At 42.4% G+C, this 18,426-nt stretch overlaps 1 protein-coding gene across 1 annotated transcript in view; it reads left to right on the top strand.

Moving 5' to 3' along the window:
- Positions 1-9,156, top strand: part of ldlrad3 (low density lipoprotein receptor class A domain containing 3) — a 64,947-nt gene extending 55,791 nt beyond the window's left edge. Inside the window, exons 5-6 of the mRNA XM_076088849.1 lie at positions 6,167-6,569; positions 7,138-9,156. Coding sequence (XP_075944964.1) covers positions 6,167-6,569; positions 7,138-7,342 — 608 coding nt within the window. The 3' untranslated portion in view covers positions 7,343-9,156. The remainder of the gene's footprint in view (positions 1-6,166; positions 6,570-7,137) is intronic.
- The last annotated feature ends 9,270 nt before the right edge of the window (positions 9,157-18,426 follow it).

The following is an 18,426-nucleotide window of genomic DNA, read 5'->3' as shown; positions in this document are numbered from 1 at the left end:
CAGCATAGTTTGATTAAAGACAGACAAAGGAGTGCTTCAGAGCTGGTTTTAAACACTGCATGCTCAACAGGCTATTGTGCACACTGGCACTTTGCTTCAGTAGCTGCATACAAGCCCACAATGTGTGGGTGTGTACCAATATTCTGTCTCATCTTGTTCTGTAGCACCTCTCAATGGATTTCTGTTTTTATTTCATTTCAAGTAAGACACATTTTGATGTGAAAGCTTATTGCTCATGGGCTGTGTTACGGTTTAATGGGAATCTCTTTATTCTTAGAAGTGGTGCTCCACAGTAGTATCTGCTGGTAAAACACACAGACAAACAAATGTATGATGATTACACACAGTTGTGTTCTTAGAGAGAATAATTTAGATTTTAAAATGTGGACAGTATCGTGATATATAAGAATCCGATGTTACTTACATTTTAAACATTATCCCCAAAGAGTGAAGTTACTGGTGCCAAAAGAAACTGGATTTTAGAAGCCAAATATCAATATTTGAGAGTTTAAAAAAAAAACTTATGGGATTACCATTATATACTGCTATGTATAATACATTCCCATATATATATATATATACACAAGGCCAAGCCAATTTATCCGTTGGTATATCCTTGAAAGACCCCGGTGCTAGTTTTCACACAAAAGAAGGAGAAAAAAAGGAAACCATCTAAGAAAATGAGGCTTGTTCGGCTGGTTTAGAGAGGATAGTACAAAGATGTACAGTAGAAGAGAGCAACGCTAAAAGAGATCCAGGCAAAAAGTATACGTTCCCGGTACTCAAGGGCTACAGCAGGGGGTCTCTTATAATAGGTTTAAAGCTAGTTTGGAGCAGTTCAATTTCCTTAGTCTGTGGTGGAGGAGAGGAGATGTGTGCGCACGAATCTCAAAAAGACACTATATACCCATTTCTCCACTCCTTCCCTTTGGATATGTCTACATCTGTTTCTACATCTGACCTCTTTAAACTCCTCTGTCCACTGTTGTGCTGTGTCTGTGACCCCTCTCTCCTCTCGTACAGGGACAATAAGACTGATGCAGGCGGGAGGTAATGAAATGCAAGAAAAAGAGAGTGAGAGACTATTGGAGAGAGAAAAGGCAGTGAAGAAGAAACCAGGCTGGAGAGTATAAAGGGAAAGTGGAGAAAGATTTGAAAATGGAGAGTTGACAGGTTTTTGCTGCTGATAAGCATTCCATTGAGTGCATAATCCCAGTTTAGTATAGTTGTACATCCTAAAAGCAGGGCACGTGCCATCGCCATGACAGTACATTATCAACAACAAGGGAGTAGAGCAGAATAACGGGTGCAGAAGAGAGGACGGAGCAATGGAAGCTGAGGGGCTGGAAGAGGGAGGCATTAGAGGAGAAGCAAGAGGGGGGAACCGACGGCACAGGAGTGGTGAGGGGGAGGGGAGAGGGCACTCTGATGTAATTAACGTGGCTGAGTTGAGAGGCTGCACCTTGCCACCCTCCCCAAGCCTCCACATATGGAAGGTTTTATGAGTTTATGAATAGAGTATAGAAGCACTGTTATAGGTGCCAATATCACCGGGGGAGCTGCAGAGTAAGGTTATTTATGTGGAACATAAGTACGTCTACTATATGAAGCTCCACTCAGAAACGCTCCGACAGGGTCATGTTTACCCTGATGATTAAAGATGAGAGAAGCTGAGTGTTAAACCATTTATCTATTAGTTTTAGCTAACCATTTTGACTGTTTACCTATTAGCTAACACAACCATTTATCATTACGTTTAGCTATTTCAACCATTACCATTAGTCAAGCTTCATTAACCTTTTATTCATTGCTCATAGCTAACTATTTTAACCATTTACAGGGCGTCCAACTCCACACATTGACCATGAGATTCATGCACATGCAGTGAAAAACAAATCTTTCACTGATAACATATATAGCTATCTATAATTGGATACATAGGCTACATGCACGCCACAGTTTATGTACATTTTAATGTTTGATATAAATAACTGATTTGAAATAATATGACAGCAGGATGAACAATATGATCCATATTATCAAGGACATTAAAACCGGCAACAAGCTCTCGCTGAAAATAAAACAAAACCGTAAACATACAGACAAGTACAGGCTAATTACCATTTACTGTGTGCTGTTTAATTCAAGATGTTATTATCGATGCATCATGTGTCAGATGCCCGTTCTGTCTGTCAGAATCAGCAGCACTTTGTCTGCACAGTGTTTGTTTCCTATCTCTTTTTCTCCACACGTTGGTGGTTAGTTGCTGCTCTGTGCTCACAAGTGGACACTGCTGGCTCTTATTTGCATGAACCCAGCAGCACGGCCAGATCGCAGTCAAGTGCGCCCTGCCAAGTGCCAAGAAACTGTAGAATAATTAATGGAAATGGAACGTTTGATGTGCACATAAGCACGAGGGGTTCTCTGGTTATATCACAACGGTCTGATGCTGGTTGCACAAAACATAACCAGCGGATCTGCCGTGCGTAATTGTATCCCGACAGTGACATTATCTCTCCAGTTGGAGAGTGCAGATGGAATGGATACCCTCTGCCTTCATACGGCTGTAAAGAGAGTCGCCAGAGTGAAGGAAAGGCCTTCTGTATTCTACTACCAACTGGCATGACAAACAGACATTTATTCAGTCATTAATGCCGTAACCGCTAGATGGAAAATCTGCATTATCGTGTGAAATAATGTTATTGTTGCTGTTCCAACAATTAACTAGAGATATTACCAGACTAATGCTAATTCATGCAGCTATAACAGCATGCGCATCAAATAGAAATTATGGGAAAGCATCGTAAGCCACCAAACGGAATTAAGCGATTCAGCTTACAGACACATTTGACTGAAAGAAATGAACTTTGCTGATTGACGATATTTACCAATTGCCCATTTAGCAGGATGCTACATTTAAGGATGTTTTCACAGTTGGCCGGTTTCATCTTTTGAAGTGAAATTCAGCATAATTTGGCTATAATGTCTGGAGGTTGTTAAGCTGATCAACCATACACATTCATCATTGACTGTGATTATTGACTTGGCTTTTTATCTCTAAATGCTTTCAAATTTGTCTGCTGAATATTTTGAATTATATGCCGGGGGGGGGGGGGTTTGTCTGTACAACTAAGTTTCTCCACAAAGAACCACACAAAAGCACCACTTTATATATTGTGTGTACTAGAGATGTGGTCCTAAATTTCCTGGAAATAAGTCATTCAGTATGAAAAAAGCTTAAAAAATGACTAATCGACCTGAGAAATCTGAGTCGACTTAGACCAAAACAACTTATTAGTCGACTAAGAGGGGACAGCTCTACTTCCTTCGATTTGGACTCAACTCCGATACTTTCAACAGTGTCCAGGCAGCTTTGCTATTGGTCAACAGCAGAAATGTAGCCTACCTCAGCCCTTCATGTCAGATTTGACAAGACAAGACAGAAAAGCCAGTGAACTTTGATGTTCAACTTTGATCGTGACACCTCCATCAAACGAATGAGGCACAAAGTAGGAGTACATGTAGTGTGAGCACAGTACAAGTTTGAAAGCCAGTAAAATACAAAGTTAAACTTAATATTTGTTAGTCAAATGGTTATTGATTTTCATCTTAAAAAGGGAATGGGGGAAAAAACGTTTATCCATAGGTGAGAGTTTGTGGCTTTCCCATGTTTCCATTTGATGTACCTTAAACACAACATCTCATCTATCCAGGACTTTGATGTATGAATCCATACTTCAGAGAAATTCAGTTTCTGCCATCAAAGGACATGAAGTGTGCATGTCGAGTGCGAAGGCTCCACGAGTGGTCGCGGCGCTTGATCGTGCACCTCTGAATGTGTGTAGGTAGGTGCTCGCTGTGTGGCGCTCTGAGCTTTTCAGACATGACATCACAAATAGTTCACTGATTAAAGCACTATTAACATAACAGAGAAAATCCAACTGTTTACAGGATATTCAAACTTTGATTCATTAAAATGCATTTAGTACTTGACTTCTTTGTATAAAGGCAATTAAAGTAGTCCATGAATATGAGATATGAGTTTACAGGTAATCACAATTGCTTCTCAGCATTGTGGAGGTTGGTTTTGGGCGTTTTCCCGGGAACACTCATTGTTTTGTTTGTACCCCCTCTGGTGTTTTGGAGACTGCTGCTACGAACACTGCGCTGAGCATAAATGCCTTTGTGCATGCTCGAAGCTGGCGTGCTATCTATGGAGGCTCGTGCCAACGGTGCCATGCGCGAGTGTAAAAAAAAAAAAAAAGTGAACAGGGCGTATACAGTATATGCCTGACTATTTCTTGGAAAGGCACAGTCACTGCGCCCGGCAAAGAAATAGTCTGGTACGTAACCCAGAGGAAGCTGAAACCTCCACCTGTCCTTTTGAGGTATTTCTGTACAGATTGAACAAACAAAGCCACGCTATCTGTTTCCTTGTGTCTTGTTTACAGTCTGTATGCAAAGTTAAGCCATCTGGCTGCTGGCTGTAGCTTAATATATACTGCACAGGGTGGTAAGTTGTTTCCAGGCAAGACAGCGTATTTCCAAAAATGTGAAACTATTCGTTTAAGTGCACATTGTGACCTCTATCAATGCATGATTTGAACTCCAGTACATTTAAAGAGATATTACATCATCTACTTGGAGCCAGTGAGTGGAGTTCCCTTTAGTCAGTATATCTTTGTGAACCATTACAGGGTCACATTGGTTGACTTCTTGTGGAGCTCTGCACGTTTCATTTCATCCTCCCTGTACTTCTAGCTTGTACGTGTTTGGAGAATCTCTACCTTGTGCTAAACGCAATATCCCCCCCAAGCGCCTGTAAGTCTACATAAGCCAGGAGTACTTCAAAAAGCTCCAAATGGACTTGCCTTCTTTGCAGTTTCAGGGGATGTAATCCGTACAGATGGAAGCATTTTCGGGACTATTGATTTCAACCTTGAGATATCTCGCAATGGTCATTTCCTGGCAAGCTTTCTCGGCAATATCCTCAATGGACTGCATGATGGCTAATGAACAGAGATGTGAGTCATTGTATGTTAGGCGTTAATGCACACAGTCTGTTAAGCTGCAACACAGACACCTCGAACACAGAGCGTACAAAAGTACTCCAAAGGGCGGTTTGAACTTTTTAGGAGGCACATTGATGTTTGATGTTTACAGGCCCCCAAAGGCAAAAGTGTAATTTGAACTGAAACAGCAACTGTAAAATACTTTTATCTCTCTCATTCCTCATTAGCACAGCCTTCCTGCTGCTCCGTAATAAATAGGATTCCTTCCACTCTCCCTACCTCTCTCCTTGGTTCAACAGTACTGTCTGCCGGTAAGCAGCAGAAATGCCATTTAAAAGAGCCTCACCCCGAGTGGCTGATTTAAATTCTCACTCTGTAATATCAGTCAGCGGAAAGGTTTAAGTGCTATTCCCTCATCCCATCTGAAATAATAATAAGCTGCAGTGCTCTATGGCATTGTAGTACTCCCTTTCCTCATTTCAGGCAGAGAGTTGCTCTGCGTTTCTTGCCACTGGCCACGGCTCTCTCTCTCTCTCATCGCGAACGTAAAGTTCCCTGGATTCGTAGGTAGCCCTCAGACTCCCCGTTTCCCTGCGACAGACATGGTAATGTGTGATGTCCCCCCGGTGCCTCCTCTCATCTTCAATGCTGAGCAACTCATGTCGTGTTTCATCCAAAATTGCTGTAAGCTGTTTTGCCCCCACGAAGAATTATTCAGCCTCTCTTTTCTTTCTCTTTCTTTTTAAGATGGAGAGTGAGGTCCCTGCTTGTGAACTGTGGGCTCAAAACTCGCCTCTGCACAGAACACGCTGCGCTTTTTGTTCTCTTGAGAGTCTGACTGCTGTTATGCTTATTATGTAGCACTCTCATCTCCAAGAGAGGCCGCCTCTATTGAATCACACTGAACACATTTTAGAATGAACCTGAATTCACTGCTTTATATTCATGCCGGTCTTCCTCACTCCCTTCTCCATTCCCCGGGCTCTTCAACTCCACCACTCGCCCTCCTCTATCCTCAACTACCTATTCTTCATCCTTATTTCCTCCATTCCTCTCTTTGTCTCTCCTGCCACCACTCATCCTCCCTCTTCCCCCAACCTGCTACATCACGCATCCTCAATTTGCTCTTCATGCCCCTTCCCTCTCCCCCACAGAAGCTCCGGGGCAGGACTTTGTGACACTGGACTATCGTCTGCGCTACTACCCCAGCATCACCTATGCCGTCATTGGCAGCGCAGTTATCTTTGTCCTGGTGGTGGCGTTGCTGGCCCTGGTACTCCATCACCAGAGGAAGCGGAGCGTCCTGCTGCCCAGAGGCGTAAGAGGAAGCTCGCACCACCACCACCACCACCAGCCCCTGCTGCTGTCCCGTCTGGTCATTTTGGACCGGGGCCACGTCCATCCCGGAGGTCCTGGTCTTTCCCCCGGCTCGCCTACCGCAGGGGGCCAGTATAGCTCCACTCCTCAAACACTGCAGCTGCTGTCTGGGACCCTTTATCCCTCTGGACTCTCCATGGACTCACCTCCATCATACTCACAAGCTGTCCTGGATGTCAGGTGAAAGCAGTGATGATTCTAACAGCTGTATGGAAGTTTATAAACTAAAGCTAAAATAGCATGAAAGCATTAAAGCAGAAGTGGTGGCATTAAACGTTGTCTCTCTAGCTAAGTCTTATCTAATTTAGTGTATCATTTTAATTCAACATAATTAAACTAATTTGATTTACTAGTCAGTAAGTCAATTTTCATCTACACAGACTAAATCAGTTGTGAAGGATGCTGTCTGAAATATCAGCATCTGTCTCAGTGTTGCTTTTATGTGACTCAATCAAGTAACCCCTTACTCATCTGGTTACTCATTTACTAGTATATATTATTTATTTAATTATATAAAATAAATGATTATATAGAGGATTGTTGCTATTTAAAAATATAAATTACTCAAATATACACAGAAATGTAGTGAAGCGATGTAGAGAAGGATATTCTGATTATCAGCACAGTATGACTGAAGCCGTGTACATCCAGACCTTTGGCTGGATGCTGGTCCCAGTCAAAAATATGTATTGTACAGTCCTTTGAAATCACATGTTTCCCCTCTGTTTCTTCTGTTTTTCTCCCCTAGTCGGCCTCCCTGGTTTGATCTCCCTCCTCCTCCATACCTCTCAGATGGGGAGCTTCCATCAGAGGGCGAGCTGCCTCAATACGAGGGCCCTCAAGACCCTTTGAGCTACCCCAGAGCACCTCCCACTGGTCCCGCCACAACCAGAACTGTAGCCTCGGGCACGCAGCCGAGTCTGAGCTCCAGAGAGGAGTCGGACCAGCTGTAGCCTCTCTCTTGATATAACTAGTCAGAAATCAGAGACTGCAGGACTGAAGGGCCAGGCTGCAGGGCCACGAGACCAGGACAGCCCACAGCAGAGACCTGCTGAGGAATCAACAAGGATTAAGAAACTGTACACTACAAAGTGTCCTTAACTTGCTGCCCACACATGGCTTACTGAAGCACTGGACCGAGACGAGCTCGTCCTGCTAGACTGATCTAGTATGTTGGCTCCCCCTGCTGAGTCCATGGTTGCACTACATCCAAATCAGTTACACATCCATGGGATACTTCACATCTACAGTGCGTTCTGTAGTGGGGTTTATAAGAGATTTTTCTTGTGTTCAATATTAAATATCTAAATTCTAAAGTCTATACTGTTGAGGAGTACGGCTAGATTTGATGATTTGCTGTACTTAGATCATTTGGCAATGACATGTTGGAAGTCTTATTCTTACTGAAGTTGATTCACTTTAGAGAGTCGGTCCAAATGAAGACGATACAGAGGTGCTGTGTCATTGTTTCTCATAGTTTAAAAGAACACACGCAGTTGTTTGAACAAGAGCAGCTCAATAATAGGTACTCAACAATTTAAATCTGTTTCTCCGGTGTTGATGTGAACAGTGACAATGACAGTGATAATGTGGCTCCAGTTATAATAAAAAATGTATTACATTTTGTAACTTCTTTAGTGGTACTTCAAACTAAACCCAAATCATTGAAGTGTTTCCACAAAGTTATTTTTTAGAAAAATGTAAGAAATATTTCTAGATGAGCAGTGGAGTTTCTTTTTTTAGAAAATATTTTCAACAATACTGTATGTCTTGTTTTCATTTGGATAAATTCAAGCTCAAATGTGAAAAGGACCATTGAGATATATTGAAATAATGTAGTGGAGTAGAAATTAAACTCACTGGGTCAGCATATATCCTTACCAAGTGAGTTGCATACATCATTCCTCTGAGCAGAGAGTCCCGGCTCTTTTCTACTAACTGTCACATTTCTGTTTTGAAGACCAATTGTGTTTTTATGGAGACACAAAAAAAGAAATGTTGTTTATTTTGTTGATGCCTTATTGTGGGCCAGTTTGGCCCCATAGTCACTTTGTATGTGATTAGTTTTTGGGCACAAATATTCATTTAAGAATATCATCTCTTAGATCAGATTGTTCACATTTTGCTTGAGATTTGTTTATGTATATAACTCTGTGTCATTTTGGAGAATCATCCTCAGTACACAATGACTATCAAATCCATATCTGAAGGATCTGTGTTTATACATTTGATATTGTCTTTTAACCTTTTTTTTTTTTCTTCATTTCAAAGTGTTCAACACTGTAAATAGGAGGTGGGGCAAGTAAAGAAATCTATTTAAGAATAGAGTTTAAAGTGAGACGTGTGTATTGTAGCTGTGCTTTGGATCTTTCTTTTACTCCAGAGCCAGAAGTAATAATGCAGGCACAAGAAAAACAATAAAACCAAAGATAATCATTATTAACTTTAGCCCAAGGATATTGCCCTCCAAAGGAATGATTATGTGTCACAACTGTCTGTACCTTTATTATATTAAAATGTACAACGGTGCATTGAGTAAAAGCAGAATTCATGTTATTTGCTGTATTACTGGAAGCCATTTCTCAGGACAAAATGTATGCCAGTCTGTCTGTTCTGTTGTTTATGTCTTGGTTTTGTTTTAAGGAATGTTGAAGATCAAATTCCCTTTTTTTCTGATTTGATCTCATGGGGTTGACTTTTGCCCATCATGATCTTTTTATCCCCGATATTCTGTATATTGAAAGTAATATAAAATTCTGACTCGGTTCTTGTGTGTAGCTAGTATTACATTTTCCCAACAATTTAATATGAATATTGCAAAATCTGAAGCTTTACTGCCAGTCTGCGCCCCAGACAGGCAACCCTTATATCACAGATCCCCCAAATAATAAAGATTTAGTAGCAGGAATGCTATCTGAGTCGACAATGTGGGTGGAGAAGATGCAAGCATTCAGATCTCTTACTGAAGAAAAAGTACCATTCCACAATGTAAAAATACTCTTCTAAAATATAGTAACTCTGGGCCTTGGAATGTTTTTTCTGAATGAAACAATGTGGTTACAAGCCAACACTAAAGTACCACTTGTCTGAACTTCAACAATGCATTTTATTTTATAATCTTAATCTGCAAAAGTATTAGTTGTTATAATTGTCAGGTAAATGTAGTTGAGTGATGTGTATTTCCCTCTGAGGAGTACAAGCATGAAGTAGTATAAAATACATATTCAAAACACAGATTCAATAAATGGATAACCAACCACAGAAGACAAAGATTCAAAATAAATAAAAAAGTACTGTTGTTCATGATGGATTACAAAGCTTCTGAAATAAACACAGTCGCGTTGTAGCTCTCGTTGGAAAGCTACGACAGTGATAGAGCAGGGTAAAGTGTACACTGCAGCGAGATGCCAAAAAATAGTAATAATAGTACTCTAATGACATATATGACATCGCCCAACCAATTTGTCGCTGGACCAGGGCCTCTTTGTACATTATTGCTTCATTTTAATTCCCTCACCTCTCCACTTTGTTCACCTGTTGGGTTGTAGTGCCAACAAGCGATGTCTGACAAAAGTGATTGCCTCCACAGCTGCTTTTATTTGGAACAAAAAGTCTGGGTCACGTGGTGATGTTTTTTTATTGAGGCTCTGTCCTCCAGAAAATTCTGGCGGAGCAGCTGAAGAAACACAGCGAGGCTCATCAGAAGCAGCTCATCCGTCTATGTCTCTCCGACATGAGATCCAAGACAAGCGGAGGAAGCTGGAGGAACTCATTGGAAGGAAACACCAGTAAAGCAAGATATTACCTTGATACTTTGATTATGGTTTCAGTAAGTACAGTATGACATACAATTACGTAGTATAGTATGTAGTAAAACGTGATGAAAAACATCTCATAGTATAGTAACAAATGATGTCTTAACATAGTATGCCATAAAAGACATCAATATCATTACAATATCATCGTATAGAAATCTAAAATGTAAAGAATAGTGTGCCAGAAAAAATAAAATAAATAGTATGACATAAAAAAGTTATTTTTAAAAAGTCATAGTATAGTATGCCAAAACAATGACATAAAATGTCATAGCATATAGTAAATACAAATCATAAAATTGTCACAAAAGGTAAAAAAAAAAACTAATATAGTATGCCACAAAATTATTCAACAAAAATGTCATAGTATAATATGCCACGGAAATGACATAAAACAAGTCATAGTATCTTATGACATGAAATGTCCATAAAAATAACAAACTGTAATATAACATCAAAAATCATAAAAAACATGATAGTATGTTATGTCAAAAATGGTATGCCACTTTCATGTTTACATTTCGTTACCTTTGCAAAAGATGTCAGGGTCTTATATACCATGAAAAAGTCATGGTATAGTATGCCATAAAATTGTCATATAAATGTGATAGTATATAATTACATTCAAATGTCATAGATGACAGCTCATGACAGCCAAAAAGGGATCTTCCGTCCAAAAACTGATATTCCTATTCCAGCCTCAGCTGTACCATTCTTCTTCTTCTTGTTTTGGTCTAACTGAGGATTGCAACTGTTACTTATAAGTCGCATACAGCCACCTACTGTACTGCCCAGTTTGTAGTCCAAGACTGCTTTTACCTGGCTCAAACAGTCACGACATGCAAACAACTGCACATCCGTGGTAGCCATGTCTGGGTTATGAAAGCGAACTCCTGCATTATGACCCTGCATTACTTTACTGGCTCTGTGCCCTATATTATAACCATCCCAGTACCTTTATAACAGTTTAAATACCTCTAAGGTTGTAAGGCCTGCAACTCATAAAATGCAGTTTTCCACATACAAAAAAGCGATTACAGCTGCTGGCTTGCTGTTTGAATCAGTTTAAATGAAAACACTGGAGGAGAGGGAAATGCGCTCTTGCTCGAGTCCCCTCAAGTATCCATGATTTGGATAGCACTGGCAGATGAAAAAAACTCCTGCAGCTCTACATTTCCACCAGTAGAGGTCACCCTGTCACCATAATGGACAAAGCATAGCGCAGAATCGTCCAATTTTCAAAACTGAAGTTCTTCATTTCTGTCCTGCTTTGTTGTAATCTAAAAAGTCAAATTTAGGTTCTGTCAAACCTTTGTTGGTAAAAAATGATCAAGCTTTGAACAATGTTCAAGATTTGCATACATCTTAGATTCATGGCAACTATCTACATCTCTTATGGCAACTAGTTCACTGAATATATGAATATTATGAATACTATCTCACCAGTCACCCCCTATTTTCATTGTAATGTACCCCAAAACCCTACATCTCATTTTGCCCCTCCCACTCCAATATCCGCAGCACATTATGACAAATCAGATAACATGCGATACCATCTCTCACAGCACACGCCCATCCTATCTCCTGTCCTTCCCATTGCCCTATACCTGCCCCTCGCACCGTAATAGTCCTGCTCATCTTTTATGTGCCCACACTCATACATCTTGCATTTTCACTCCCTTCACCCTTTCCTCCTCTTCCGGTGTTAGGAGCTTTTCTCTCATGGCCCCGCTCTCCTTTACCTCATCTTAAACTCTGATGGCGGAGGCCCATGTTTGCTTAGCCCGAGTCCTTAACTACACAGACTTTAATTAGAAGCCTGCACACTTCTCTTTTGCTGTCTGGTCTATTTCTGCTGGCAGCTGGTAAATGGGCAGAAGGAATATTTCTACAATTGCTGTCAAATAGTGTGTTGCTGGACCAGATGACGCTGTCCCTTGAGTTATGACCCCACAGGACATGAGACCAAGCCGCAATACTCTTAAGTCAATGGACCCTCAGTGGCCAATGATGCAGAAGGGAGCAAACAATCACAATAAGGAAGAGGAGTAAGAGTTGAGTTGGCTGTTATGGGCGTAGTGAGGAAAGTGGTGGTGTTTGTGTTCATGTAGAGGGGGACTATTGTTCACAGACGTCATGGCAATATTCCAAGGTGACAGTAAAGATAGACTACCTTTCCTCTCTTGGGGGTCTTTCATTTGGCATTACTGGCCATGAGCTATTGGATACAGTGCAAGTGTGACAAAGCTGGCTTGTGTCCCACTGACAATAAAGACCTTAATTCTTTCAACTAGTGCTGATGTGCTCATGTATTTTTTCCGATAATGTTTCTCTCCTGGAAAAAGGAAGAGATATAAAGGGATGTGTTCACCTGCTTTCAACTCATGCACTTTTGCTCACACATATACGACCATGCACACTCTCTTGGCCGGTGTGCCATAGCTCCAGTGAACTGGAGATAAGGCCCAGTGTTTTCACATGTAAATGGTGTGAGCGTGGAGGGGAAGGAGGGTGTATTGTTAGCATGGAGAAGCTTTGAGGGGCTCTGAGGAGCTCTGCCGAGGGTTTGGCCAGCGTGGCCCTTATCAGATGAAGAGCAGGCCTCCGAGAGAAGGCGGGGTCGGTGAGGGACGAGGGCTGGGTAGGGTTGAGGGGGCCAACAGGAGAATAGAACAGCTGGCGGAGTCACGCGTGCAACCTCAAAAACACACAGAGCCCAGACACGCTGAGCATGGTGGGAATCTCCTCAGCTAGAGATCCACAAACACACGGCCTCTTGTGTCATTATCAGCCACCAGCCAGCAAGTCTGAGCACATAATCACACACACACAGCAGCACGAAAAAAAGGAGCATTTCACACAATCACGGACACACACAGACACAATCATTGAGGACAATCACAGAGATTCACAAATACACATTTCCATACAGGCGTCTTAACGCATCATTAGGCAACACACACAGAGAGAGAAAATGAAAGACTATGGTCACCCCAAAATACAGATAGCTAAATCACCATTGAGAAATCGGCTAATTTCACAGAATGAATAAATCAGCAATATTTTCAGCTACCACCTGGTTTCAACTTCCTTGTATAGCTTGTGGCATAAATCCCAGAAGGGGACGGATGCATTCATCTTGCCATTCTATTCCATTCTATGCCATTCTGTCACCGATCACACCGATTCTGCAAATCTGACAACAAACAATATGTATTTTTTCTACTAAATCAGCGGATGTCACAGTCTGATAACCGCTAAAGGACCAACACATAAGTCAGCTGACCACATTGTTGGTGGGAAGTCAAGGAAAGGATCATGAAAAGATTTTAAGAACTTTAAAATAACTGGTTATCGAATGAATAGTCTGATTTAAGTTGATGATTTTTGCAATGCAACATTTACAGCATCACATCTTAGCTGTCATTACCTCAGTAAACATAGTGGTAGAAACAAAAATTCCTCTGATATGCATGTATGTGTATATATGATTAAGTCAGACCAGCATTAGCAGCTGAAACAGTAGCACTTCCCTGCCTAAGAATAGACCAGGGTGCTGGCTCTTGTCCTTTCCATTCAGACCAGTGTTAAACACACTGACTAGCATGCTAATGGGTAATCCCTGAGGACCGACCACCTTTGTCCCAGCCCTAAGAGGATGTCTCTCTCTGGGCACTGGGTGACAGCCACCAGGCTGCCGGCTACTGGACAACCAGCATGTTGCCAGATACTGATCTCAGTCCTCCAGAGGGATGCCAGCAGGTTGCCAGGCCCTGATTGGTATCTGATGGGCGGAGGATTGGCGTCTGTCCTGGTTTCCTTTTTGTTTGTTTCCTGTCTGTGATGCACCAGGAGGAGGTTTGCTATCTTTCTTGATGAGAGGAGAGTGAAAGTTTGGCGTAAGGGCATTTTGTCATGCAGCAGGTGGTCTGTATGTGTCAACAAAGACCTCCAGCTAATCTGATAGGGTACAGTGGGAGTGGTATGAGGTTGCTTTTATCTGAAAGGCAACAACCTCATACTTAATGTCTTAAAGCCCCATTCAGTGACCTAGACAGCAATCTAAAGCGTTTCAAACAAGCTTTGAAAACAAATAATTGGTTAAGAAGATAAAGGACCATCAACAGTGGATTCTGCTATTGATAAAAACAGGGCTTTGATAATAAATTTATATTTGCAATTACCAGTCAAATTACAAGAAATTCTGAATTTGAATGGTGTCAGGCAATTGAATGGGGGTTAGATTTTATGCAAATTACTGAAAGGTGTTCCTGTGGTTATAAACAGTCCGTGATTATCTATGGATTACAGCATTCCACATTGCAAGGTGGACAGTGGGAGATGGAAGCGAGTCGAGAAGCAGGCAGACATTGATTTGTTGAGAGGACATTCCACAGTGCAAGGTGCAGTGAGAAGGCCATAGGAGGAGGGTACTCCCTAAGGAATACTAGTATTCCTTATCCTCATGATGTGATGAAATAAAGAGGAAGATGTTCTGTGGATTACTCCGGGAACATGAGCACAGAAAAGCAGAGTGAAGCTTCAGAATTGATGATAACATCATGTACCGTGTGTGTGGTATTATATGTTGTGGGCCAACGGATAGCCATATGATGATTATTTTAAACAATTTATCCAGGCCTGGTTCTGTAGTGTCCATGATGAAATATTGTGTCCTCACTCTAACTCTGCACCCTCATCTGTCTTTTCACCCCCAGAGAACTGAGCTCCACATATTTCAGCAGCACCCAAGAATGCACACATACTATGGGCACACACGCGCACACACACACACACACACACACACACACACACACACACACACACACACACACACACACACACACACACACACACACACATAAAGGCAGTAGGCAGTGCAACACACTAGTCTCTTCTCTCTTCCTATTAAAATGCCAATTATTTACTGTATTTTCAACTTGCAGATGTATGTTAATCTGTTTTAAATTACATATCATGAAAATATTTGATATTTAAGTGCATCATATACAACATTTTCGGAATAGTGGCCAATATTTATCAACTTGAGAACAGATCTGCTTGTGCACGACTGTTCTTGCAGATTCATCAGGGAAACAATGCAAAAAAGTGATTATTTTTCTTCAGCATGTATCCTACCCTCAACTCCAACAACTCCCCACCTAACATCCTTCTTCACTTGTATTTCCTCAGCCATAGATTCTGCATTGGACCCCGACACACTCCTTCTAACCAAAGCTTGCATCCTCCCCCCATTTCCATCTTCACTCTTTCAAAATGAAACACAAAACATAGAAACCATAAACCCCCCCCCCCGGCCAGAGTCCGCCTACCGCCTAGGGCCACCCCATGCCACGCACGTTCCTCTCAGACAGGGAGCACGACACTGGGCTTCTCCATCCCTGCAGCCCCCCCAACTTGTCTATGCTCCCCAGTTCCATCCATCATATCTGCCCCCCAGTCTCCATCACATCCCCACAATGGCAGCTAACCCAAAGAAAAGAAAAGGCAAAAAAAGAGGGGAGAAGAATATAGCCGCTACCATGCAGAACAGTGCTGGCCGGAGGACCGTCTTTTGTCCTGGGCCCTGCCTCTCCTCGCCTGGTCTCTCCTGCAAACACACCCTCTTCTCCGAGGGAACAACAGCCCGGGGGCTTGGGGGATGGAACCGGGGTGTGGTGCGATCTAAAGTAGTATAGTTTGTCCCCCTCGATGGCCCCCTGGTCACCAGCAGACCCTGTGTGTTGAGCTGTCAAACAGGGCCGCCCTGGCCCTCCCCTTGCGTCCACGGGCACTCCCTCTGGGGGGCAGTAGGGGCCCCGAACTCCTGACTCGGGGGCCGGCAAGCCGAGACTTACCGTGCTCTGCTGACCTGACCACTGGTGCTCTGTGAAGTGGAACAGTAAAACTCAGGTGCGGAGAGGGGCTGAGTGCACATCTGCAAGGAAGATGGATAAAGTAGGAGATTTACATCAAAGAGACCTTTGACTTTTGTGTGATATGTGCACTCAACTGTAATGCTACTAGAGCACAGAAAGGAAGAAAGAAAGAAACCTTTAATAGCACTGCTCGTGAGAGAGAAAAAAAGAAGACAGAAACCAAAAATAAAAAGAGCTAAGATTGAGGGGGGGAGCGAATAAGTGAATGGGCAGCATCCATTTAGTGCAAACAAAAGCGGGTGCCTTTCTGTTGGTGCTGATTTTCTGTTGCAGACCATCCTGCCTTTGTGGTCCAAGTAAGAGAGGGAAGTCCCCACTTGGTCACGTTCACACCCTCTGCTGATAGAGCACCTCTCACTGCTGGTCATGGATGTTAGAAATCCCTGCAGCTGCGTGGCCACAAACAGAGGTGACAGGAGAAAGACAGACAGTGAGACAGAGAGAGACTGGACAGGAGAAAAACAGAGTGGTGTATAAGAGATTGATTTAAGAAGAGGATGTAGAAGTCAAAAAAAGACGTCGTGGTGGAAGTAGTGGAATAAAAGACGGAAAAAAGTGTAATACTTAGAACAACTGAAGCAAGCCAGGAAAACTGTTGAGGAAAAGGTTAGAAGACAGAGAAATTATTAATGAGGAGAAAGCCCTGGTCGGGGGAAACAAAGCACATGTTGGATTGTCCAAACTCGGTGTGCTACTTTATGAGACCCCAGAGACGTGTGAGGCAGATAGTAGACTGGTGGAATTAGAGGGGGCTGGAGGGGTGGAGAGAGGGAATGAATGGGGTTATATGTGGTACCGCTATTGTTAATTAGGGCCTAGCATCAGCATGAAGGGAAGTGGGGGCCATTGCGTTTTATACATCATATGTATTCTACTATAAGCAATATTAGTAAATGAATACAATATTTTTTCTTTCAATACATATGTAATATGGAAAACTTGCAAGACTGGAGAAGACAAGCACAAAAGTAGACGTAGTAACACAAAAAACAACAACAACAACAACACACACACATAAGCAGACATCAGTCCTCAAACACACAGCACCCTAATGCAACCGTGACTGACCACGTTCCAGCTCTATTCACTTAAAGGACAATAGTGCGCTGAGGCTGCAAAAAGCCAGTTGAATGTGTGTTTCTGTGTGTGTGTGTGTGTGTGTGTGTGTGTGTGTGTGTGTGTGTGTGTGTGTGTGTGTGTGTGTGTGTATGTGCTGGCCATGTAAATGTGTGTGTATGTGTCTATATGCGTCGGCCTGTGTCCAGTCCTGGGGTGCACAGATTGTGATTTTCCCAGGTGAACAACGCCATACGGAGCGCTGCATCTTCAAGCTCATTAAAGACCATTCTGAGCCATTAGATAGCATTCAGCAGGGTATGCATTCCCCCAGACTCCGGTGTCAGGGCACAGAGCCATGCCCGAAGGCCCCAGGGTGGGGACCTATGCTAAACGGGCCGAGGGAACACACCAGAAGGAGCTGATCCTTTTCTTCAATGAGCACTGGTTGCTGTGTGGATTGATAGGAAGGAAAGGGGGGGTTATGTGTAACAGCTTGTTGAGTTCCCTTGAATTTGAAAAAGCGTAGCAACTGTTGAATAGAGAGATGTATCAGTTTCCAAAATATTATTATATTTGGTCTCATTTTATGCATGTATTGTCAAACGCAGCTTCTTAATTTTGAACTGAATCTATGAATCTGAATGAATGGAAGATGATATACTGCTGTGTGGATTGTGATGATAGATCAGCAGAGACAAACAGTCCCCCTTGTGGACAGCAGCCAGATCCTCAAACATCAGACGTCCATTGATTCCGCTGACCATAGAGTTGGACCAGGGAGTATAGTGCGATGCCATTCAGTGCCGAGCGTTGCTAGGTAGAGTGCACTAGTCCATAGTTTGTGTGTGTGCATATGTGTGTATGTGTGTGTCTAACAGAGAGAGAGAGAGAGAGAGACAGAGAGAGAGAGAGAGAGAGAGAGAGAGAGCGAGAAGGAGAATGAACTCGGTAGAGAGGCAAGGGTGCAACATCCACCCCTGATGGTTATAAATGAGAGTCATGTCAGCAAAGGGACCCCTAGGCCATCTGTGATACTCACAGATGATCTCACAGATGAAACACATGCACACACACACACACACACACACACACACACACACACATTTAAACACACACTCGCACTCAAGTGAAAGCTATACCCTCGGGACACCATACTGCAAAGCAGAGCAATATATACACAGAGTGCTGAAAACTGACAACCTATTTTCTAATTTGTGTCTTTAT

Source organism: Anarhichas minor, unplaced genomic scaffold, assembly GCF_050575085.1.
Source record: "Anarhichas minor isolate MPS153535 unplaced genomic scaffold, ASM5057508v1 ptg000011l, whole genome shotgun sequence".
Classification (NCBI taxonomy): domain Eukaryota; kingdom Metazoa; phylum Chordata; class Actinopteri; order Perciformes; family Anarhichadidae; genus Anarhichas; species Anarhichas minor.
The sequence above is the reverse complement of the archived record's forward strand: the minus strand, read 5'-3'. Positions and strand labels throughout refer to the sequence as shown.